The sequence below is a fragment of the Pezoporus flaviventris genome, unplaced genomic scaffold, assembly GCF_033815535.1.
Source record: "Pezoporus flaviventris isolate CSIRO_AGI_PZ_B2104156 unplaced genomic scaffold, CSIRO_AGI_Pfla_v1 ptg000040l, whole genome shotgun sequence".
Taxonomy (NCBI): Eukaryota; Metazoa; Chordata; class Aves; order Psittaciformes; family Psittacidae; genus Pezoporus; species Pezoporus flaviventris.
Window position 1 is genome coordinate 5961166 of NW_026892588.1, and position 25046 is coordinate 5986211.

General features: G+C 46.0%; 1 protein-coding gene and 1 long non-coding RNA gene across 12 annotated transcripts; one reads left to right on the forward strand and one right to left on the reverse strand.

Moving 5' to 3' along the window:
• The first annotated feature begins 3925 nt into the window (after positions 1–3925).
• On the forward strand, positions 3926–24772 carry LHX9 (LIM homeobox 9). 11 transcript variants are annotated; one of them, XM_061465571.1, is made up of 7 exons: positions 3926–4803; positions 7104–7331; positions 10242–10360; positions 11999–12201; positions 13029–13384; positions 18708–18910; positions 20116–22903. In XM_061465571.1, exons 3-7 carry the CDS (start codon positions 10244–10246, stop codon positions 20371–20373), a joined length of 1137 nt encoding a protein of 378 aa, XP_061321555.1. In that variant the 5' UTR covers positions 3926–4803; positions 7104–7331; positions 10242–10243; the 3' UTR covers positions 20374–22903. The 11 variants fall into 11 exon arrangements, with proteins under 11 accessions (XP_061321555.1, XP_061321552.1, XP_061321553.1 ...); XM_061465568.1 differs by lacking the exon at positions 7104–7331 and having other exon boundaries at positions 3927–4457; positions 4685–4803; positions 10075–10360; XM_061465569.1 differs by lacking the exon at positions 7104–7331 and having other exon boundaries at positions 3927–4803.
• On the reverse strand, positions 4634–6318 carry LOC133275533 (uncharacterized). Its single transcript, XR_009745575.1, has 2 exons — positions 6164–6318; positions 4634–5029 (listed from the first exon to the last, which is right to left on the reverse strand). It is a non-coding gene; the product is annotated as an uncharacterized LOC133275533 (long non-coding RNA).
• Positions 24773–25046: the final 274 nt, after the last annotated feature.

A 25046-nucleotide genomic window follows, 5' to 3' on the forward strand; every position in this document is an offset into this window, starting at 1 on the left:
GTCCGCTCTTCTGCTTCTGGTGCTGTGTGCTCGGGTGTGCACAGCATTTTAGCAGCTACACAAAATAAAGAAATTTAAGAACAAAAGATTGCTCTGGATGGTCAAACTGGAATGAGTTGGAAGGCTACATTTAGGAAGTGGTTTCTTGGACACTAATTAAGACCATTTGCTTGGGGTTGCCATTATTTTCCTTTTAGTCTGGAGGGCACAATAGATCAAATGATTTATACATCATTAACAATTCTTGTTAACCATAAGCAGGGTTGGGTTTTCCATACTGATTACTGCGCAATGCAGTAAAGACTTGTTTTATTTCTCCTCCAGTGTCCATATGAGCAACTTAACGGGAACGACCAGCCCAAAAAGAAGAGCTTCAACTCACTTACGCTTTCTAATGTGTGAATATTAACATCTTCCACCCTGTGAAACCAAAGCCCATCAGCCCTTTGTGGCTTCCACAGTTGAAATACTGGCGTTTGCTGTACCTGATCCTGGCTCCCAGTGAATGCATTTTAATTGTAATAAAACACAAACTGAACCATATGTGCACGTGTGTTTCGGATGCCGCATTGTTGATCCCCCTTCTGAACTACAAGTAACGGGTTAGAATCTCATAATACGGTGGATTTCACTTTAAAGCAAACTAAGAGAGCCAGCATATGCACTCATTAAAACTCCACGGATTTATTTAACGTTGCTTTTGTATGCGCCGTGATGTCCAAGACGACTGTGGTACGCCCAGGAGTTTCGGGAGGGAGGGAGGGAGGAGCGGGGAGGGACGTTGTGTTGTGTGTTGTGCTGTGTTGTGTTGATGTGAGCACCGGGCGCTGCTCCCCACCGGCAGCTGTGGGTGCCCCGGGCTGTTCTCCCTCGGGCGTGAGCCCGTCCCGTTCGGGGCGCCGGGGGATGCTCCGGCCTCCTTGTGCGATGAGTCTGGAGATGCCGAAGCAGCAGAGCGCCATCCGGCCAGGAGCCCTTCAGAAGAGAGGCCGGGGGAGCCGTCGACTGCAGGCCGAGCCCGGGGTCCCGCCACGGGTCTCTGGGGGGCCGGGGGTTGGGGGATCCTGCAGCCGTGGGGCAGGGACTAGGAGTCTCCCTGACACACTCATTACCGGATTAAACCCCCGGCACTGAGATGGGGGATGGGAGAAAGAAAGGCTCCACAGAATCGCTTAGGTTCCTGAATAATTTAAATTCTTTGTATTTGATTGAACATCGGTCTGTTTGGTGTCCAAGTTTGTAAAAGCCTTTGAAAGACAAAACAATTCTGTTTGCAAACATAATATAAAGTGTAAAGCGCACTACAGATATTCATGAGCAGCCAGGAGGTACCGAGCACTCCTGTACGGTAGAGGCAACCTTGCCAGGAGCTTCTTCATCTTTGTTTCATTAACACGAAAGTTCCCCTTTATTTCCTGCTAGAGTTATTGATATCCGGACTACCGTATTTAGTGTCTCGCACGACTTTTCTCACAGATCTTCATTAAGGCTAAACGGTACTCCCGAAAGATGCCCTATCAACCGTGTTGATGAATTGCTGCCCCCAGAGAGCCCCACAGAAGCCCAGGCCCGACGGGTACCCCTAAACTGAGCCGGTCTCAGCTCCTCCTTACCCCTTTCCCCGGCTAACCCTGGGCAAGAACCTGGAGCCAGGGAGTGCGCCGGTAGGGACCTTGTTTAGGAGGGAGTGGGGTCACCCGGCGGGACTGGATGTTGCAAAAGGCAAGGGTATTTTTCTTTCCATTTATGTACTTTCAAATGAAGCAGACAGTTTCATTTAGACGGGAAACTATTGTTATTTGCTTGGCGTCCCATTTTGGTCCTTCCTCAGCTTTGGATGAACGTAATGTCTTGAAACCTATTCCAAAAAGATGCTTGCACAGTCTTCCAGATGCTAAGACTTAGATCATTTGAACGTCAGCGCTGCCTTCTGGTAACAGAAAACATCCAAATGGATTTCGTTTGTGTATTAACATCCGTCAGATGGGAGGGTAGCACAGTTTAAAGCTAAAGTCTGTTTCCATCGTTTTAGCAACCGGGTCCACATGAACATCTCGTCTGGCAAGTCAATAGGTTGAAGCTACAGTGAACGCTGTTTAAATATCGGAAATGACTTGGAATAGCCGTACTAACAAATAGTGACTTAACGTATGAGGCTATTACCGCTGTTTATATAGCTTCGCGTGTGCATGCAAATAGACGGAGAGGGGGGTCATGGCGGGGAGAGACAGCTATAAAGGCACCCGGTGAGCTGTGCGCCCCGGGGATGCGGGCTGAGCTCAGCCCCACTGCGAAGTGCCGCCGGCGAGTCCCGGCTCCGTGCGCCGGTCGCTCCGGCTGAAGGGCCACTGGCTACCGCTCGCCCTGCCACCGCTCGGCCTCCGCTCCCGGCCGTCCTGCTAGGTGGGGAATCTGTAACGCCATGTGCGCGTATGTGACCTCCACGGCAGTAATAATGAAATAAAGCATGACAATAGTTAGGTGCGAGGCAGCAGGTGGCTTATTATAAGCCTCGCATATTCCTCTGCCGCCTGTTCCCATTAGGGCACCGGTAATTGGGGAAAAAAAAATATTTTATCCGCTTTGGAGAGTAAGCGGAGGAGCAGGGAAGAGTCAGCGACTGCTCTGCCCAGCCGGGCCGGGCTCCCCAGAGCCCCGGGCCCCTGCGCCCTCCGGCAAAGTAGCAGCAATAACAACCGTGGTGATTATGATGACAATAGTAATTATTACTCTTGTACCTTGGCGCGGATGTCGGCTGCTGTCTCAGGGAAACTTAAGAAGAGAGCAAGTCCCATGAAGGCACCTCACTCTCAAGGCGCGGTCAGCCACCTCCCAGTCCTGGCACGGACCGACGGGTTCAGCTAATCCTGCCCGACGGTGCTCCCTCTTTTGCCTGGAATGGCTTTAAACTTCCTACTCGACAGTGGATTTCATTAACACCTTATTGTGAAAGTGCTCGCGATCCAGACCATGGGAGCAAGACGGGCTTGCACGACCCCGGATCCGGCAAAGCAAACTGCGTGCTCAGAGCTGCCACTCACCTGCCCCAAACCCACTCCTCCTGCAGGGAGATACTGCGGCTTTTCTGTTCTCGGCCAGCAGCGCTCCCCCCCCCCCCCCCCCCCCAGTCCGCCACCTCCCTGGCTGGGCTCTCCAGGTGAGCTACTGTCAGCTGGCCTGCTCTCTCGTCGCAGGTCCCCGTTAGCAGTGCCTGCGCCCCCCCCCCCCCCCCCCGCTGCTCTCCAAGCCCTGCCCGCGGGAGGGCGGGCGCGGTGCTGCCGTGGGGCCTCGGCAGCGGGGGAGCCCGGGGCGGGGAAAGAGGCTCCCCGTGACACCGCGCTGCGACCCGGCCATGCCGATCTCCGCTCTGCTGGCAGCGCCGGCTGCCGGCGGGGCGCCCGGCCAGACCCCAGCCCCCCCGGCGATGCGCACTTTGGCGGGGAGCGGAGCCCTGCCCCCTCCGCACATCGCCGGGTCTCCGCTCCCTGACCCGCTCCACGGAAGGCCATTAGCATCCCTTGCTTGCCTTTTTTTTACCATCTTCTAATAGATCACCAAGCCGGCCACGTAGACCTCATGGTCACATGGCTCAGGTGAGAAGAACTGAAACTGTCACGGGAGTTAAGGGAAACAGGCAAACAAAACCAAAGCGCGGAGTCATCTCGTGTTCCAGCTCCAGAAGGGGCTCCCCTGCCACCCGGCCCTTGCCGAAAGCCCCTTCCTGCAGGAGCCGCCCCGCCGCAGCCCCCCCGGGAGCGGCCGGGGTCCGGCTCCCTCCTCGCCTCCGGCTCCGGCGTGTCCCCCCCGCCCCTCTCTGAGGAGGGAGGCTCCAGGCACGAGAAATGATTCCCGACTCTCGATTTTTCTATTGTTTTCAGCCGGTGGATCAATTGTCATCAGTACTGTCACCTAAGAAGCAATGATTCCGATTCATCTTGGCATCTGATTTTATTCTAATGGGTTAAATTGGGTTCACTTTTACAATTACCCCAGGTTTGACTGCGTAGTATTGCATGACAACTCACAGTTTCATCGGGTTTGGCAAAGCGAGGTTGCTCCATGAATCCGTATATCATATCACATCAGATCAGGCTGAAGTTTGCTGTTTAGCGACTCCATTTGAGAGGCTTTTTATGAAAGTGGGAAGGGTTGATGCCGTCCATGGCTGGTTCAGTGCGATTTGAAAGGAAAAAAAATGTGGCGAGATGGCAACAACACGGGGTTTGCTGCTCAGCTGTGAATAAGCACAGAACGAAAAAAACGACATGATGGGGGAACGCTCAGCTTGCTGCAGTATTTTTAGCAGCCTCTCAGTCCTCGCCTTTTTTTAATTTCCTAATATGTTCTTTGCTTTATTAGTTTTATTTACAACCAGCTCCCCATTAACACCTCACCTGATTACTGAGGAGCTGAGACAGCTAATCAAGAAAATCCAGCAAACCAGCCAAAATTGAGAGGTGGGATTAATTTTTGCTTTCATTCATTCTTCTTCTTTATTTATCTATTTGGGTTTTGGAAAAGATTTCGAAACAGAAAATAAAAGGCAGGTATAAGTGTATGGGAGAGGTCAGAGGTTAGAAATCCACGTCAATTCTATATTAGAGGCTATGGAGGGGAGGGGGGGGGGGGAATCTTTCCACCAAGCAGCTTGTTTATTTTAATTAACATAGGGATCCTCTGCTAGGAACAAGGAACAACCTCCATCTACTGGCTAGATCATTGCGTCTCTTCTCCATCCAAAACCCATCCCTCATCACTCATTAAGGAGGGTACAATTTTGGAAGAAGCTTCTAAGGTCTCAAGGTAAGCTTCTGCATGAGCCTTTGCTAGCGATGCCGCTATTTGTACCTCACGGATGTCATTTGCGGGGTGTTTCTTTGGCGTGGTGACTCGTTTGGGTTTGTTTTGTTTTTTTTTTTTCTTAAACATCACAGAACGGTTGTTTCCCCAGGTGTATTCGCAGACAACATTTGGTGTATCTGTGTTTTCATCTAGAGAAATAGCAGCCTAGGAAGACTGAGCCATTCAGCTGAATTAGGGGGAAAAAAAGGAGGAAAAAAGAGAAGAAAGGAAAAATAAAAAGAAAAAAGACTGTTTTCTTTTCTGTCTTCTTAATATATTTTTTTCTTTTTAGCCTTTTTAAATTTAATTATTATTTTCAATTGAGTGGCTCCTTTCACCTGTCTGTGAATAGAGTCTACTGTAAGAGAGTCCTTTTCAAAAGCATCAGAATATGATAGTTTCCAATGGCTTCTTTACAAGCGGAGTGCAAACACGGTTACGGTTAGTATCAGACAGCTAAGAAGCTAATAATGCTGAGGTCCTGGGCGGTGAACAGTTCTGTGTTAGACAATAATCCGCCTCTCCCGCTTTCTTCTGGCCGTGTGCTTACTTGTTTGTGGTCAGTCACAGCACTCGGCTATGTGTCTAGGATTACTATGCAAAGTACCTAATTGTTTATTGTTTAAATATCATCTCCTTAAGCAAATGAATGAGTGGATTATTTTACATGTTTTCAGATTACCGAGAGGTATAAACATGTTGGAGGTTTGGGGTTTTCAATTCGGTGATCCTTACTGTTCAAGATGCCCTGGGCTAGTGTTGCTCGTGCCGCCCGGGGGGTAAGAGGGGCGGCAGTGCACTTGTCCTCCCCGCCTTCCTAGCACGGGAGTCCCAAAATTGACCTGCGGTACACTCGGGAAGGCTCAGGGCAGGATAAAGACGTGGAATTCTAAATAATGCCGGAATTAAAATTAAAAAAAAAAAAACAGACAAACAAACAAAAAACAACAACAACAACAACAAAAAACAAACCGAACAAACAGCAACCAAAACACCCCCCCAAATCCATTTAAATGCTGAAAACGACGTTAACTACATTTGATGCCCCCGCCGAGAGATGTAACTCTATTCAGATTTTCCTTCTTTGTGTCTAGATTGCTCGTACTAGCCGCAGACTTCACAAAGAGATGAGGGTGATCATTATTAGCACTGTATTTCGCCACAAGCTGTCAGAGCAGAAAATAGTTAGGATTTAAAAATAGACCTGGCTTTAACCACCCGACTCGCAGGCAACAGGACCTTAATCTTGATGCTGTTATTACTACGAGCTTTAAATTTCTGGAAATAATTAAACTGGAAGTGTCTTGAGAAGTTCAGGTACCTGATGGAGACGTGTGAAGTTCTTTCTGCTGCCCTTACGGGGCAGGAGGCTTGCTGACCTGGCGCCTGCAGCCTGGGACAAGAGATGGCCTCATCTAGGATGGACTAAATCCACACCATTCCGGCTCAAAGAACATCCCCCTCCCCCCCCCCCCCCCCCCCGCCGCCTGAACGCCCTCCCCTTTCTTCTAATTACTGTTGGTCAATTATTAATTTGCATGTAGACCTTGTCCTAAATCCTCAGAACTAAACGCAAGCTCGTTCACGCTGTAATAGGCTTTAGAGCGTAGCCCGTGGCCAGGAAGAATAAGGGCTGTATCGCAAAGCGGATCTCAGTGACCGCATGCTGAAATCTATGCAGGGCACACGCTAATTACAAAGGTGGAAACGGCTCCGGGCAGGGGGGCAGCCGGCGAGGCAGACGCTTTACCTGTGGAAATCCCAGCAGCGATGTGTTTGTTCCCCCTCATCCTCGTTAGCTGGGGAGTCCGGGTATGGCCTCACAGAAAGGAAAAGCCTGAGAGCGCCTGTCATGTTACTAAAACGTTCTGAAAATTGCACGAGGTACCCTTCCCAAAAGGCTGCGGCAGAAGGGGGTAAAAGCACCCTTCAATGAGAACCTACGTTTCAGAGGCGAAGTGCTAATGCAGATGGATTCGTAAGGGATAAAACCGGTCGATTTGGATTTCAGATTCCCTGTCGTGCTCTTTGTGAGCTGTTCTTTCCCCTCCCCAAGCAAACCAGCAAACCCATGTAGAGACCCCCGTTCCGCAGCGGCAACCTTTCGCTACCAGCCTGCCTTGGAGCAGACATGTTCCCGTTTGACGCGAGGAAGGAGAGCTCAGGAACATTGAAATAGATTTACCTTGATCTCCTACAGGCCTTTTGAAAACGGAGAAGTCACGTTTGATGCTAGCAATAAACTTTTCGTGTCCCTTTAGGTAAGAACTGGTCTGCCAACATTAGGATATTGATCAGAAAACGTCTGGGAAAGCCCTGGCCTCGTACTGGAGCAGCAGTAGCTAGTAGCATATCCCTAACCGTACCTGGTGGAGCAGAAAGGAAGGACCCTCTAATTAATTAAGTGTGCCCAACCGGAGGAAGTTCAGTCATTTCGGACTTTGGTTATGAATCTGCCCAGGTATTCCTAACGGCGCCGTCGAGCTCAGGTAGAGACGGGAATTTAACAAGCAGTGACTTTGGTGTCTCGGGCTTGGATGGACGCTTTGGCGCTGCACCTGTGGACAGCACCTCGGAAAGCCCGAGACAGCAAACTGCAGAGAGGCCGAAAGAGACAGGATTGGTGTGCGCTCGGAGGACGAGCTGCCCCTGCTTTAGCTGCCCTGAGGGAGCTGGGCCCAGCGCCCCCCAAGGGGCTCCCCTAAACCTCTCCTTTCCCCGCTCCCAGAGGGCGCGATGAGTATGACCGTCCTCAGAGCGGCAGGGACACGGTCATGGCCAGGCGCGGCCGTGGGGAGTACGAGGGGGAAAGAAGGGGGGGGGGGCGGCGGGTGTCAGCGGTACCTCCGCCAGGCATACGCGGGTGGCTCTCGCAACGCGGGCACCGTGGGACTCGCGGAGCCAGCACCGAGGAGCAGGAGCAGCCCGAAGCTGAGGCAGCGCGAGTTACCCCTGACAAAATACCTGGACGGGCATACAGGAATATTTCGTTCAAAGGGAAATAAACGAAACCAAACCCGAACGTGCCAGGAGAGTGGAAGGGTTATACTGCAGCTATCGGGAATAAACTCTTCTCTAGGTGAGGGGTTTTTCACCTGTGCTGACAGCCGCCAACACAACCCCACACGCCAGGTAGGCACACGACTGTGGAAGCAGGGTTTGCGGACAGCAAGCCCTTCTCCGACAGGCGTCCCCGTGTGTCGCTCCCCCCCGCACCGCCTCTCCTGTTCCCGCCATCCCGGGCGGGCTGCGGCTGCGCTCCCGCTGCCTCCGCGGGACCCGGGAAGGGAGGGGGGGAAAGTGGCTTCTCCAGTCTCCCGGAGCAGCCGGGGCATCTCGGAAGGGTGACGGGAACGGGGGATCCTTAGCGAATAGCTCCCCGTATCCCGGATCGAATCACCTTGTTTATTTTTTCCTGATGGCTTATTGTGCTAATTGACTTGTTTTCTCCAAGGAAAGCCTATCTCCCCTCCTCCTTCCCCACACACAGGTTTTCTGTTTTCTCCCCCACACTCCCTCTTATTTTTTTTTTCTTTCCCTTTTTTATTCTAGACCGGGAGTGCTCTGCAGGAGATTATGGCTTGTGGAGAGATCTACCCGTTTTAAAGGAGATTCCCTTACCCCTTTGAGTCCCTTTGGTTTTATAGCTATTACTCTCTTATTAAAACACACACACACATATACAACACATTGATTTCCATCCAAAAGGGCTAATTACATTACTTACAGTAAATAGCAGCCCTGCTGTCCAGGGTCTAGTGTGCCAATAGAGGAAAAAAAAAACCCAGTTTATTTCACTTGATTGACTTCATCTTTGTGTGAAATTGTGTTTTATGAGCTGTATTCTGGCACTCGGCAGAATGTAGCAACATTCAATCTGCAAATAACATTAATTTTAGCTACTTAGGGGGAAAGAGAAGGGAGGAAACTGGCTGCCTGAATCTTGGGTTACATGGAAGAGGTGACTCGAGGAGCCCCTGAGGATGTCTTTGGGATGCTTTGGAAAGGAAGTGGGGGCTGGGGTACTTCTTTCACTAGTCGCGCTCGGGTTCGGTGTGGAGCGTCCCCCAGGGAAAGGGGAGCGCAGAACTGCCGCCAGGAAGATCCTTCAGTAAGGATCGAGGTGTCAGGAAACAGCCGGCAGCTGTTCCAGGGAAAGGCAAGGAAGAGTGGTGTGAAAAGTAAGTAGGAAAAGGAGAAAGGAGGGGAGGGGGAGCAGAGAAAGAGATTAGTCGGGAAGGAATGTATCTCTGGGTCCCCCGCACACAATGAGCGCTCTCAGCCTGCAGCCGGGGAGCGAGCAAGGAGACAGAGCCCCGCCAGCACGTTCCCGTACCGCGCCGCCCGCCCCGTCGGGGCAGCCAGCGGAGAGGACCATAGGTCCTGCTGTGGATACGGGCGGGTCCCGCGGGATTGGCGCTCCCCGGCGGCAGCAGGGCTGGTAAAGCGGGGGTAAGCCTTCGATCCTCCCGGGAGCTGGGCGGGCTTTGCTCTCCGGCCGCCAAAGCCTGCGGCCGCCTTCCCTCCTGACCGCGGCTGCCAGGGCCCGGGGACGCGGGGAACGGGCAGCAGTCTGGCCGCTCCGTCCCGCTGCGGCTGCCCCACAGCGGCGCTTCTCTTCCCTCTCCCGTCCCCGCGACGGAGTCGGTGCCAGCCAGAGGGGCCGCGGAGCGGAGCTTCCCCCCGGCGTGGCTCGGCACAGGGCCCCCGGGCCACCCTGCCCCTCGGCAGGCGCCGCCAACTCCCGGGACTCCGTGTTTGGGGGAGGTAATAAACCCCACCCACAGACCGACTGTAATGTTTGTCACTGCTTGCCCATCACTAGGGGTTGAGAGGAGTATGACAGGTCTTTGTTGTCTGAATAAAAATCAGTGGCAGCTCAAGGGAGAGAACTCCTCCTACTAAATTATCAAAAATGGGCTGGCTTTAGGCTCTTAACAAATTGGACAGAGCTCCGGAAAGCAGCAGTCCCAAATCCAACCTACAGGCACTGGGAACTTTAAAGCAACCGGGGACTGCTGAAAATAGCACTTCTTTTTGCTTTCTTTGTATTCAAAACTATATCCTTTCCCGACCGATTCTATTGCCCTAGGTCCAAGTCTCTCCAGTCAGGAGCCCCAGCTCTGCAGAACAGTATCAGATCCTTTAGCTCGCTTTTATTATTTTATTTTTAAAATTAATTATTATTACATTTCCTCCCCTCCCCCTTGTTTGTTTTCTGCACATCTTCAGGAAGCCCTCGGTGCTTGTGCAAAGAGAAGCTCCTGTTGCAACCTCCTTCCCTGCGCTGTGCAAACATTTTGTGTAAACATTTTGGATGATCTAAAGACTCTGGGGTCTGTATATGGAAATAGTGGGGTGCAGAGCAGAAGAAAATACTTGTCCTTTCCGTCCCCCAGCCATGCTTTTCCACGGGATCTCCGGAGGCCACATCCAAGGAATCATGGAGGAGATGGAGAGGCGATCCAAGACCGAGTCCCGCCTGGCCAAAGGGGGACAAATGAACGGCCGAGAAACGGTAAGAAGGGAGCTGGCACCTTTTGAAGGGAACCTCTGGCTTTGGGGAAGAGAAAGGAGCTGCTTCTCTCTGCCCTTCCCTCCTACCCCTCGCTTGCAGAAATCCTCTCGGGGCTCCCTGTACACCCACCGTAGTGCCAGGGGCCTTGCGGCCAGGCCCAGTTACGCATGTGTGTAATCGATGCCTTGCTTGTGCTCTCTGGAGTAACGGGAGGAAAGCTTTTTAGCTGGTAACCGGGGCGATTTTTCAGCCCCTGCGCCTGCTCGGCTCGCTGCGGCCGCTCTGCCTGCCCGAGCGGGCTCAAGCTGGAGTTTCGGAGGTGTACTGTATCTTTTTTTCCTCATTCCTGGCACCTCCTAAATTAAACCGCAAACCGCGGCCGCTTACTTGTCGTAACCATTTTTAGTCCGAAATGTGGGATTGATGCAAAGAGGCACCGCTCTCTCTGAATGTTATGTGCGCCGACTACCTTGCTTAGCAGTAACATTCTTTTCTTACTCAAAGGACCAAAGTCTCCACAAATGTACTAACGGGATGGTGGAGAAACTGAGTGTCACGCTGTGTTTTGTGCAAAGCGAGATCTCCTTTTTTCCAACTTGTAAGGCTTCCGCCGATCGCGCACAAGGCTCTGCACACAAAGTAACGGCCTGGAAAACTGCTTTGAGGCTTTGAGCCATAGGGTCCTTCCCCCCTTCTCTTAAATAAACTCCCGCTTTGTAATACGAGGATTTGCAATGTAAATTTAACTCGCCTTTCCAATTGCTAAAAATAAAAAAGTAAAAGAGAAAAGAAGGGCGTGGAAGAGCTTCAGATTGAAAAATGATTGCGGAGTTGCCACTTTTAAACAAGTTGCGACTTTAGAGCAAGATTTCTTCCCCCCCCCCCCCCCCCGTTTATCAGCAAACGCTGCCCCGGGTTTCCCGGCAGAGCTTTTGTCTCGGCGGTCCCTCCGTCTCCCTTTGTCCCGAGCGACACTCCTCGTGGGGAGCAGATTAACGGGAACTTGAAGAAGTTTCCTGATGAAAACACGCCAGGTTTAGCTGACACCAGTCTGTGCCCACGTCCCTGTGGAGAGAGCGTTGTCGCTCACTCTTTACACCATCCACCTGTCCCCTTTCTGTTGCTCTTGTTTTAAATGGATTGGCTTGCTTTGGAGACGGAGGTTTTGGCTCGTTTAAAAGCGGCTGAAAATTTACTGGAAAGTCGGGGCAAGCCTGCATCCTCTGCCATAAAGTTCTGGTGCAGCAAACCGGTGTTTTTCTACTTTAAAATACCTTTCTTGGGGAGTGCTCTAACACTAAAACGGCAAAGTAAGGGGGAAACTACAGGCTTTAAGTTCGGTACCTCAGCAAAAAATGGGCTCTACTTTTCTTCCTGAGGCCTAATCAGTTGTCTTCGCATATTGAAATGACATTAGATCGCTAAGAGAGGTTTAATGGGATAAACACGAAAGCTGAATCGCGGTAAACGGTTCCCTAGCGGGCATGGTCCCGGTTCCCCCTCAAACTTCCCGCCGGGAGAAGGCCGTCGGTCCCAGCGAGCGGTCAGTCTCCGTGTACCGGCCACCGTGCCCAGCCCGGGCTGCCCGCTTGTCCTTCTCTCCCTGTCTCATCTCCTTGTGGTGTGGTTGTTTTGCAGAACATGCCCCCAATGAGCCCCGAGAAGCCTGCTTTGTGTGCTGGTTGTGGAGGGAAGATCTCAGACAGATATTACCTGCTGGCTGTTGACAAACAATGGCACCTCAGGTGTCTTAAGTGCTGTGAATGTAAACTGGCTTTGGAGTCAGAACTCACCTGCTTTGCCAAGGACGGCAGTATTTACTGCAAGGAGGATTACTACAGGTACAGCAATAAGCCCCCCCCCCCCCCCCCCCCCGGTTCAAAAGTACGTCCCCTCAAAAGGCATTATGAACCGAAGCGCTTCTTAATCCATACGAGCTTTTAAAGGTATCTTTTCGCTGTCAGCGATAAATCCTGCAAACGTATCCCCTCCAAAAAGTCTCGCGCTTTCAAAACCTGAAAGGATCGGCAGGGGACACGCCGAGTGAGCGTGTGTACCGGTACACAAACAGACGCAGAAGACCCCGGGTCTCCCGCTGCTCTGCGGTTTCCCTCCGCAAACGCCAGCGTAAGACCCAGCAGAAGTTTCTCTGCGCCAGTAGTCTGTCAGTTTTTCCGCTGCCGGGAAGAGGGCCCGGGGAAAGCGGCAGCAGCTGCTGAGCCCGCGGTCCGCTGCACAGCCCCGCAGCCGTACCGCCAAGCAGCCGGGCAGCGGGACCGGTCATTCGTTGCATGTGTACGTTACAGCTTTCCCGCTGCCCTTCTTGTCTTTACACGGATGCCGGGAGAGCGGGGATTCGTTTCTCCCCCTCCGCGTTTTTCCATGAGCAGGAGTAGCGTGAGGGCTCTTGCAGAAGTCCTAAGAGAACCTAATAGATCAGCTTGGCAGAAGGAGCAAGGCGTTCCCCCTGGGACCCCAGTGCTGATTCCCCAGTGGTATTTCCCACCAGCCGGAGAGCCGGCAGCAGGCTGCCAGGGACCATGGCAGGCAGCAAGGGTCATCCCGGAATGGGAGGGAGAGACCCCGGCGGCCGGTGGGAAGGCGGGCGGCTCAGGGCGAGGTCTGCCGTCTCCTTTCTAGGTGATGCCCACTTTCCTGTTTCCTTCAGAAGGTTCTCTGTGCAGAGATGTGCCCGCTGCCACCTTGGGATCTCAGCCTCTGAAATGGTCATGAGAGCCAGGGAGTCGGTTTATCACCTGAGCTGCTTCACCTGCACCACCTGCAACAAGACTCTGACCACGGGGGATCACTTTGGCATGAAGGACAACCTGGTTTACTGCAGGGCCCATTTCGAGTCCCTTTTGCAAGGAGAATATCCCCCACAGCTGAGCTACACCGAGCTGGCTGCCAAGAGTGGAGGGCTGGCCCTGCCCTACTTCAACGGCACGGGCACGGTCCAGAAGGGCAGGCCGAGGAAACGAAAGAGTCCTGCCTTGGGAGTGGACATCGTCACCTACAACTCAGGTGGGAAACACACGCCGAGCCTCCCTCCCACTCCCCTAAAAGGGCATTTTCGGGCTTCCCCTTAGCTAGGCAGTGTGCGAGGAGCTCAGCCAGGCCAGATCCTGCTTAACCATTGGAAAATCAAACAAGCAGCCCTCTGAGGGCTGGAGAGTTCGCAGGAAAGCTAACAGCAGCCCTCCTCAAAGGCTGTCTTTGCCTATTAATGTCAAACACCCGAAGTTAGGCACTTCCCATGGTAAAGACAAAAAAAAAGAAAAAAATCCCAGCTCCAAACACACAACTCCCTTGCTCTAAAAGAACTTCAGATATACTGTTATGATTATTTGTATTTCAGTATTATTAAAAAGTATTTCACCAGTTAGACCTCAAATTTGAGGTGATCAAACGGATCGGAAAAAAAAAAATAGATTAAAAGTTATAGTACATGGCTCCTACAAAGCCAAAGCAGTACGCACATAATTCCACTTAGCCAATTTATAAGAACTAACTTTTCAGGCTGAATAATTCTGTTTTACTGGCAGATAAACGAACAAATTACAAGAGGCCAACGAGTGTTGTTCCCTGCAACTAAGTCCTAACAAATGTAATAAAGGATGTTTTCTGCTCTTTCAACGGTAGGAAAGGAGCAAGTGTTGCCCTGTATTAATATCTTCCCTAACTTCAGTGTACTGAAGTACCCAAAACGTGTCTAAACACACAGTGTTAGGGACCAGAGGTACAGGGGTTGCAGGTATGGTCAAGCAGTTTAGGTGGCGTTTAATTAGATGGAATCCGAAAGCAGTAAGGGGAAACCCGAATTAACAAGCTACCTTCTCCAAACATTGCTTTAGAGAAACGCAGGCTCCCCGTGAACGGTAAGGAGTAAAGAAGGGTGTGGGAAGTAAAGGTGGTGCAGGGCCCTTCCCTATAAAGCAGGAGCCGGGGAGCTCCGACCCCTGACCACCTCTCTGGGCAGCGGCGGAGCACTGGCCCTGCAGAAAAACCGGGAGAGGATCAGTCAGGGCCTCCCTCCCCTTCCAACCAGCGCAGGTCGATAAAAGTGCACCGCTTTCGACCCGGAGGTCTCTCCCCTCCACCCAAGTTCAACCCGCCACCACTGAGATTCCTAAACGACCCTCCCCCGGCATTCCCTCCCCTCCGAGCAGCAAATCGGGGCTGCCCGCGGAACTGCTGCAGCTGGGAACCGGGCTGCTCTGCAAGGCCATTTCATCTCCTCTGGTGCTGAGACCTTGGAGCAAGGGTAATCACTGCGCTAATTGTTCCTTGTTAATTGAAGATGACATTGGAATCCCTGGCTACGGAGAGGTTTCCAACCAGTCCTGAAAGCTCCTAAAGCAAAGGGAACCCGCAGCGCAGCCAGGGTTCAGGATTCGTTCGATCCTGGCTCTGAGCGGTGTATTTCCCGCCCGTTCACTCTGTGCTATGTCTGACCCGCACCCCACCACTCTAATTCTCCCTATCCCGAGATGGAAATGTTGGCAGGGACTAAATTGTCCCTGTAAATTCCGTTAGAATTAGGACCAGAATTTAGGGAAAAGTGAAAAGTTGTAGATATGATAAAACACGCCTTAAACTTCAAGTCAGGACTCCAGAGACACATAACGTGCAAACGCTGTCATAGCTTTTGTGTGTTAGTCTTAAAACTCCCCTTCTGTACAACAAGGGGGTATATAAAATGTGCCTCTGACTCAAACGAGATTAAGAGGCACTACCCGTTATGAAAATACAGCTCACTTCATCGAGATCTCACAGAAACCCTCGGGGCAACGGAGAGAAAAAAAAGCAGTGTGTTGCTTTGGACGCAGGCTAGACAGCGGAGACATTTGATCTGTTAGAGCCGTGATTATTGTTATTATTTTTAGGTATTATCTAAAAATGGCCAGAGTTGACACATGGTCTCGAGAAAATACAGTTTGCAGCCAAACTGTACATCCGGCGAGAACGACTCCAGAACCATTGACCTACTGCGCTCCAGATCCAGTGGGAGTAACCGAATCTGTAACAGTTACGAAATGAGTTGCAGTAGGTGAAATCGTTTCTTGAAAGAAAAAAAAAAAAAAATCTCTTAATAATTGGCAGTCACTGTCCTACACGCATTTTCCATTCTGCCTGTGACTCAGTAACTGCTCATGCACGTAATCATTTACAAAGGGCAACCAGTCCACAGAAAATTAAATGTTGGACCCCTGACTGCCGCCTTCAGAGGGAGAAGTGGGGCAAGATCTGGAGCCGGACTCCCTCCTCCTCGCAGCTCGGTCCTTTTCCTCCGAGGCCCCGGCACCGCGGGCCGGTTGGCCGCCGGTGGGGCTCGCAGCGGAGCGATTCTCCCCTCCCGGTCCGGGATCTCCGCGACCTCCCCGGCTCGGACAGGAGACCCGAGGGACACAGGCGCAACCCTGTTCCGTGCATCCGCGTTAAAGCGCACATGGGCCAGGAGACTGCACTCAGCCTAGGCTCTGGCAACTTAGTCACTGCTAAAGTTTACTCGTCTCTCACTGTTTGGTGAGAACCGCCAGTTTAACTTCCCCAGTGAACCCAGGCCTAGGTTTACTGGGTTTATCGAACCGCTCACAGCCTAGGGTGCCCATATCGATGCGGCAAGCCCTTAGAAAGGAATCCGACCTTTAAAAACGGATCTCTGATTAGGCTAACAGCTTCGCCAAGCTGCGCATAAACACGTGTATTCATTCACCAGCGGCCTGGCAGTACCCTGCTCAGGTTTGTGAGAACATTGCTTTCAGGGCAGCTAAGCACAGGGCTAGAAAGGCAAATCAGATTCTGCTGTCAGATCTACAACAGCTTTTCTATTCTGTATTTTGTTTAGTAGTTTAATTTCTGCTTCTCATCTCCTTGGTTGTAAAGTGGAAACACAACAATAAATAACTCAAAATGTTATGAGGTAAAAGCCATTCATACTTGCGAGCTGTCTGGAGTTAATGTGAAAAATGGAAGAAACTATTCAAAAGTACTTAAAACATTGAAGGCTTTCTCTATAGTACCTCTTATATCATAGAATTAATATGTATTTTGAGGGAAACCATGTTGACTTACAGCCCACAGGATATAGAAATGAGATGGTGAAGAAGATTTCCCTAGGAAAATATTTTACACAGCTGTTGCTCAAAGAGCTGTTTACGTTATTTCACTATATATGTATGCGTGTGTGCGACAAAACTATGATGAGTTCACTTGAACAACTCTTGGCAATAAAAAAGCAAACTGTTCTAGCTCTTTCCAAAGCAAAATTAACCCCCCCAATACACTGAAAAGAAATGAGCTTTGCCTCATTTTTTGCTTTTGCTTAGTTATTCAGGCAACAGTGTAAAACTCTGCTCTATGTTGTGGCCAAACCACATAACACTGTTTCACCCATGTAAAACAGAGTCAGACAACTGTTGTATAAACTAGGAGCTCTCTTTCTATTTTCTCTTGAAAATGAAAGCTAAAGTAGATCACAGGCAAAAAAAGTACATCACAGAAACAAAGGCAGTAAGCAGGACAGAGGAGCCCAAAGAAGTTTGCATTGCTGCTGTAAAGCGACCCAAGAAAAACAACACAAACAAACAGCTTGGAAGTCTCTGAAGTAAAACCCAAGGACTGAATTCTGGTACTCTAATTTATGTCAGCTCATAAGTTACAGCCCACGTATAGTTTGACTGAAGGCAGTGTGATTGCTTGTGAAAACAAGTAGTAAATACAAACCAAATCTGGTCTGAAATTGTTTTTAAAGCAACTTTCAACTCCTGGTATTTTCAGAAGTGTCAGCTTACTTTGTTTGAAAGTGCAGATACACTTCTTAACAGGGCTAGAAGTAAATCTAGCTATAATTAAATATTCACCTGATTTTCTGTCAGAGTGTTGACTTACCAGCATCTGTTCATGTTGACTTGTCTTATAATTCAAAAGAGAAAACACCTTCAAGAAGCTTTTTATTTTCTCCTAGTTTCAGATTGCTTTGCCTCTGTTTTTAGCCCTGTCAACATCAGTCTTTCTGTATTGGGTGCTTTCCCTCTTTCTCCTCTCTCTCTTTTCTTTTCTTTTAGAACTAAGGATCAACTAGGCCTAGTAAATAATCCAACAATTGTTGGAAAGCAGTTCAAGAATTCAAATGGGCAACTAATGAAATTTGCTGTAGTTTACAGACATTCTGAAACATTTTTCATTAGCTGCTCTTTAATTAATATTCCCTGCTATGATGACACCATTAATTTCCTCATCTGTGACTGAGCTATCTTTATAAAAGATATGAGATCTTGTGAATTCTTGTGACTTGATAACAGCTTTGGATTTTTTTTGCTTGTTTTTTTTTTTTTTTTGTATTTTTTTAAAGCAGAAAATAAAAATACAGATGTCTGAGTTTTTGTTTTTTGCCAGTACTGCAATTTCTTTCCCTCATAAGAAGCAGTGATGCCATGGTCCCTGAATAACTCTTGTGTACAATTCACACCCACCAAAGTGTAATCTGAAACAAATCCATTTTTCATAGGCACTTTGGAAATCCCTAATAAGAGAAAGCAGGAAAACTCTTCTCAAGTCTTGAGCCACTAGTTGGTTGCTTACGGAAACATCTTAAATCAGTACCAACTAAGTGCTATTGCTGATTGGGGTTGAGATTGGGGAACTGAATCAAGCCTTGATGCAACTGCTTTCTAGACATGTTTTACAGACAAAAGTCTTTGAGCAGCTCATATAAACTCCAAGGCACAGTCCAAGAGCATTTATTTTATCAACAAAACCCTTTCTGGAGAAACTGTCATAACAAACTTTCCTGCTGTACATCTCTTTTTATAGGTGCTTGTGATGTGGGGGAAAAGCTCAGGAACATTCAAAATGCTGGTTTGACCTTTATTGTTCTCTCAAGCTAAGAGTGTTTCTATGAGTGAGATTTCAAAATCTGAATGAGATTTCAAATGACTCTTTGAATGCCCAAAGCAAAACTATCACCATAGGAAAAAAGACTTGTTTGAAAATAAATGCCAAAGGAGAGAGAACTTTCTAAGGTTCAGGTACAGGCTGGGGGGGCATGCTGTGTTTAAGAATAGGAAAATGTAATCTTATGGATCTTTTTTTGTCTCATTTAATTACCACATCTTTACTTATTCTTGCACCATCTTAGCCCTTCCTTATTTGTTTCCTTCTTATTTTGCTTGCTTGCTTGCTTGCTTCCTTCTTTCTTTCCTTCCTTTTTTGCTTGTTTCTTTTCTTCCTTTTTTGCTTGTTTCTTTTCTTCCAAACAGTATGTGACTCAAGATTTTTGCCTCTATCATTTACCCTACCTGATGCATGGCCACTAACTCCTGGTTTCATTTTGTTTATTGAACAGGTTGTAATGAGAACGAGGCAGATCACCTGGACAGAGACCAGCAGCCTTATCCCCCTTCCCAGAAGACAAAGCGCATGCGCACCTCGTTCAAACACCACCAGCTTCGTACCATGAAGTCCTACTTTGCTATCAACCACAACCCAGATGCCAAGGACCTCAAGCAGCTTGCCCAGAAAACAGGGCTGACCAAGAGAGTTCTGCAGGTAAGATGTCACATCACAGGCTTGACCCAATTTTCCCCTACCCCTGCCAGTAAATAGCATTTCCCTTATGTGTAATGATAGTGATATATGTAGAAATACTTCCACTAGGTGTGTCCCTAGTGGGTGTCCGGAGGGGTATGTGCCAAATGTGCCATATGTGCCAAATGTATGCCCTACCGCATCCAGGCAGCCAAATACTACAATGTGAGTTGCAATTAGCTGCATCCTCAACATTAGGAAACTGTCTCAAGAATCTACTGACCCAGTAGGATTCCTGGGATCTGTAGTCTCTCAGTGGTGACCTTATTAAGGGCAGAGGTAGAAAATATACCAAATTTATACACACTGGGTGAAGCCTTTGGGCTCCCCTGAAATAGTTAATATGGCCCCTCAGTGAGCAGATCCCCTGATATGTGGGAAGGAAGCTTTGGCCAATATGATCCTCCATGACCAGCCGGCTCCTTCTCTCAATGCCTGTTAGGCAACTGTTACTATTAAGGGCCTACATAGTAAAATGTCACTTCTCTGTGAAGGACAGCCTAGAAAATTACACTATAAAAACATCCCTATAGAGTGCGCACTATCTCAGCGAAGTGTATATTAAACACAGAGTGCCAAAGAAGGGGAGCGATGGAGGTAGAAGTAGAATCTATTAGCTGCAATTCCTTGTCTGTGTTACATGTTGCCTAAAAACATTTTCAGTGAGCCTTACAGAACAGAGAGACCAGGTGACCTGTATCAACAATCTGTATGATAGGGATGTTGTAACTACCCCTCCTTCCTCTTTGGTCTTTTAAAATGATCAAGGCAAACTTTCAGCCTTGGCAAAAATCTGCTCATTCACCCTCTGCCTCAATCTTTATGTGTCCTGACCTAAAACCTACCCAAGCCAAGAATACACTACATGGACATCAAGAAAGTCGCTTTCCTTGGGTGAGTGAGCAGATTTTTTCTTAAGGCTGCTCTATGAGGCCTGCACACTGGGCTGAAACATTCCAGTGAGCACCTGTAGCACTGGGCCTTGTATGCAGGGTCCTGCCTGTGAAGGAGTCAATACCACAAGTAACAAGCGACGCTATAGAGGGATTTAGTCTATTTGCCACACATGAACAAACACCAACAATTACTTAAAAGCAAGAACAAAGACAAAATATAACAAAACAAAGCAAGCATCGGTAAAGAAATCAATTGGGATTGGTTTGCAGGTTTGGTTTCAAAACGCAAGAGCCAAATTCAGAAGGAACCTTTTGCGGCAGGAGAATGGGGGTGTCGATAAAGCTGATGGCACCTCACTACCGGCACCGCCCTCAGCAGACAGCGGCGCACTCACTCCACCCGGCACTGCGACCACTTTAACAGACCTGACCAATCCCACTATCACTGTAGTGACATCAGTGACCTCTAACTTGGACAGCCACGAATCCGGGAGCCCCTCACAAACTACCTTAACGAACCTTTTCTAACATTTCAGTTTGGTTTATTTTTTTTTTAATTCTTACTTTTCATTATTATTATTATAATATTATTATTATTTTCAAGCCTTTTTTTTTTCTTTTTTTAATAACAAACCCACAAAATATTTGGGAAAATAAGCAGCTTCATGTGTAGCATCTGCAGCCACTTGGCAAATGAGTTTGAAGTAATATATTGCTATAATAAATGAACATTTATTGTTGTTAAATTGTACTCAAATTTTTTAAATTCATCAAGTAACTGAAGAGAAGGTTATGAAGCATTCTAATAAGTGCCTCTTAAAATTGTATATTACTTATTTCCAGTACCTTGAGAAAAATGAGTATTGCCACTTAAAAAAAGAGTCTTTTCCCTCCTTGATAATCAGATAGGAATCAGTTTAATTGTAGCCAAAACAATGCTGCTTCAGGATTGAATATTTACTTACAGCATTTAAGAACCCCAAATTTTACTTAATTTTTATAACACATCTGAAAGTTTTCAAATGCTGAAAAATAAATACAAAATGAATTAAAGTTCTCATTGGAATAGTCAGACTGGTTGTGCAGTGCTTTTTTCCAAGGCACTAGTCACAAGCCTGATCCTTCCTGAGCACTGGGGATTCTTACTGGGATAGCTAAATTCTCCTCTGCCAGTTCTTCACCCAGCTGGAATGTCCCTGGCCACCACTGAGAGCTGTGACTGAGTGGAGGGTTTGGAGAGAGAGACCCAGTGATGAGCGTGCATGTGGGTGAGGATGGCAGGCTCAGGCTATTGGCCTCCAAAGTTGTGTCCTGTACGAGAACAAGGCAAGGAGGCAAGATCCGGAAAACACTGGATACAAAATGAGCTCACTCCTGTATATGTTAAAGTAATGACAGCAGAATAACAGTTCAAGTGAGGAGTCCTACTGATTCAAAATATTGCAGAGGGAGGGGTTTTCATCTTTTGTCAAGCAGCTCTGATTTGGAATGAAAAAAAAATTAGAACAGTTCACTACATGGCCTTGATACTGTACCATTAAAGCAAACAGGAGGTTGCCCACCTACTTTAGTGAGCACATAAATAATTTCCCAGAAGAAGTGTGCATGTGTGCTAAGTGACTTTTTGATAAATCATACTTTTTTTCAGGGAAAATGGAAATAAGCAAAATATAATTTAATAAGATGTTTAAGGAAAATTATCTCAGCACAATTTATACATTACTATTTTGAATTTACTTTAGATATTTCCTGAGATTGTATCAGACACTATGTTTAACACATGAACTTAAAATCTTTTGTTCATTAATATCTCTAACATATACTTTAACTTTTTAAACTTTTTATTACAGAAAAAAAAAAGCTAGCAAAAATTCTTACAAAAATGGGAATTGGCAGTGAATAATTTCAAAGCAGATAAACTCAGAAGCCTTGTGGATGCTGATCTGAATACATTTCTTAGTTTACAATAGTGATCTTTCCTTTTTTAATTTTATTTAAGCTAAAAGTCTGAATGGTCTGGGCAGTGGTGAATGTTCATTTGTATCCTTTTATTGTAGTTGAACACCAATTAGATTGTGGAGAGTCTCAGAAACAAAACCGAACAAAAATCAGTCAAGATCTATGTCTTGCTTTTAGTGGATTGTTAAGAATAACTTTGCACATATATCCCACTTTTTAGACACCATCAAATCTCTTTTTTTGGTGGTCAAAGTGGCTATTTAATATATTTTAAAGGTGTCCTTTTTGGCTGTATAAATGTGTGGTTACATATTGACAGTTCACTGCCCACATTAAAGTGCATTATTGTAATTTTTGCTCAGGGTTTTTAGAAAATTAGCACAGAAAAGTAGCTTATTTTTAAAAAAAGATGATGGAAGAGATGTTAACACTGTAATAGAAGAAAGGTGTGTTTGCCATTATATATTTAGCAAGTATGGTTATCATCTTCTACGGATATTAAATCTTGACTTTTCCTATTTCTATTACCTTATGGGCATTTACCACTAACCAGACCAAACGACCTTGGTAAGGCTGAGATCTTTATTAATACACTTTTACAGGTAAAAATATTGATACTTATAAATTTTGTTCTTTGACAGAACAATATATGGTACTAGAGATCTACTTTATTAAGTAGACTAATTAAAACTCAGTTCTACTATGTGCCTTATGATATACCTTGGGAGTAAGTTTGTGAAAAATCAGGATATATGTGTTGTTTGTTAAATTAACTGTTTTAAGCCCTTTTGACACCTCACTAGTTTTGTACTGTTTTACCTCTTATTTCTGAAACTCTTTTTATGGTGTATCCTGTTAGAGGGGACAAACATGTCATAGAAAGCAGTTGTGCACTCTTTCAGATATAGTTGATAAATCCAATAATCTTATATATTGAGCTTCGTGTTTATAGTACAGTAAGTGGTCTAGCAAAATTGTCCATGTTTCTTTGTTTATTGATAAATGCATTGTATAGAAACTATTTCCCCTAAATATTTATGGACCAAACAATTGTGATATATCCTATTAAATTTGTGTGAATAAACCATTTTGAATCTAAGGAGTTTTATTTCCCATCAGTTTTTTTGTTTGTTTTGTTTTGTTTGTTTCTTTTTATTCCTTTTAATTTAAAGTCTACATGTACCAGTGCGTCTCTTTGCTTTTAGGGTACCTGTGAACAATTGGTATGAAACACGGAAACACAGCCTTTTAAATATATTTAAATATGGTTCCTTCTTAGGTTTTCAATTTCTTCATATTCAATGTATATGCTAGTGCTGGTGCAGTTTAGATTTTAGCCTTTTAACCTCCTTTTTTGAACATGCAAAGTAATGCCCCACTGATTTGATACTGAAACCCTGCCTTAGACTTCTAAAAAAAGCCAGAAAACTAGCAGCTAAAGTAATTGCATGAAAAATATAACCTAAATAATATAATGAAATGAATCAAGATTTAATGCTAGGTATATTGAACACAAAATAGAATTGCAGACCCCGAAAAGCCAGGTTGCTCTGTAGTTTAATAAATTGTCACTATGATTTCTTTCAGGGAGAACAAATCATGGGGCATTACAGCCAAACATCCCGACGTTTGAAAATTCCCTAAAGTATTAAAAGAAGGGGAAAAGTTTGATCGGAAATCCACTGCAGTGAAGACAAAGACAATATTAGGTTATGATAATCATACATTTAAAAATCTATTGAGCCAAAAAATAAAAAGAAAAGACTTGATGTCATTTCCTGAATGTTAACAAAACATATGTTATTTCATGGTGTCTAATTAACAAAACTGAAAGCTTCAACAAATGGTGTGGTATTAAAAACAAATTTAGAGGAACTATGTATAAAACCAGAGCAACCTGGCAGCAATCTACCCAGTCCATATTTGAAGAAAACTTTTCTTTAAAAAAAAAAAAATTAAAAAAAATCACATTTGTCAAGCACAAGTACTTGTAAAATAAAATCTGAGCGCATTCATTCCACTTGCTTGCTAATGTGTACTAGTCATATCTGTTAAATGGACTTTTGTAAATTCAAAGAGAACTTTTCACTCATTTGAGACCATAGGAATCAAAATTCAGTAACTTTAGTCCAATTGTTTCTGAATTTATTTTTTTTTTAACGAGACAAATCTGCATGCACTTTTCCATCTGTCACATATAGTGTACATTTCTGTATGATGAATTTCTCTTTGCTGTTTCTTGTATAATAGCTTTCATTAATAAACATTTTGTTTGATGCAAACATAGTTAAATTTATGTAAACACATAGCTAATTGTTTCAACTAATTTAAACTTTTCTTTTCAAAAGAAGCAGTACAGTGCAGTTCCAATGTTATATATATCTATAATTGAAATGAATGAGGTAGCAATACTGTTGCACAGTGTAAAATTATTTCCTTTAGTGTTAACTTTTTAATTTTTTAAACTTCTCATATAAAACTGATGTGTTAAAAAAAAAATCCCATCAGCATCAACAATAAAACAATCCTCAAATTCTTCATCAATATAAGAAAACATAAGCAGTACAGCACAGTATGTAAAATTCTCAATCACTTTTAGAGTACAAGAATATAATTTGTGGATCCCTAAGCTGTTTACATGGTCACTATGCAAGTATGTTAGAAGAAGTTGGTCCTAAGTTTCCCAGTCCAAATCGCAGATGATTTTTACAAGCAACAAACAAGTGTATAACAATAACCAATTCTTAATAATGAGGTTTTGTAACTGTTAAGCAACTATTGCAGAAAGATTTTTTAAAATATATTCCTATTTAGCTGTATAGCCAAAGGTATGTTAAACAAATTAACATATAAAAGACTTGCCAGAAAATCTTTCATTAAGATGACATTTTTATTATATACTAATGAACCCTATGTAAACAATGTAACTTTTATGAACGATGGACATTAAATATTTCACTTACGTGTATTCTCAGCATTTTGCATGTTTTCTTAAACTTTTCCAGTTTCTGAATTCTAAAAAGAAAACCATACAATTACTAAGATAACACAAAGTTACATACAGATTACTGCAGTCATCTCTGGAAACCGGTAACCAAGAGTGTTCTAACGGCAATAAAAGGTATCATTTATTGGTGGCAATTATGTGAAGCATTGTTTAAACAACAGTTTTATAGTATGTTGTAAAGTTCTATTGAAAAAGGTTAGCATGTTGGACTTAATTCAAATCAGCTTGATCAGAA

Excerpts from the sequence above, each read along its gene's own strand:
- LHX9 (XM_061465564.1), top strand. The coding sequence starts at position 7,579 with ATGAGTATGACCGTCCTCAGAGCGGCAGGGACACGGTCATGGCCAGGC. Across the intron at positions 10,361-11,998 it reads AAATGAACGGCCGAGAAACG|AACATGCCCCCAATGAGCCC; the intron begins GTAAGAAGGGAG and ends GTTGTTTTGCAG. Across the intron at positions 18,911-20,115 it reads TGACCAAGAGAGTTCTGCAG|GTTTGGTTTCAAAACGCAAG; the intron begins GTAAGATGTCAC and ends ATTGGTTTGCAG.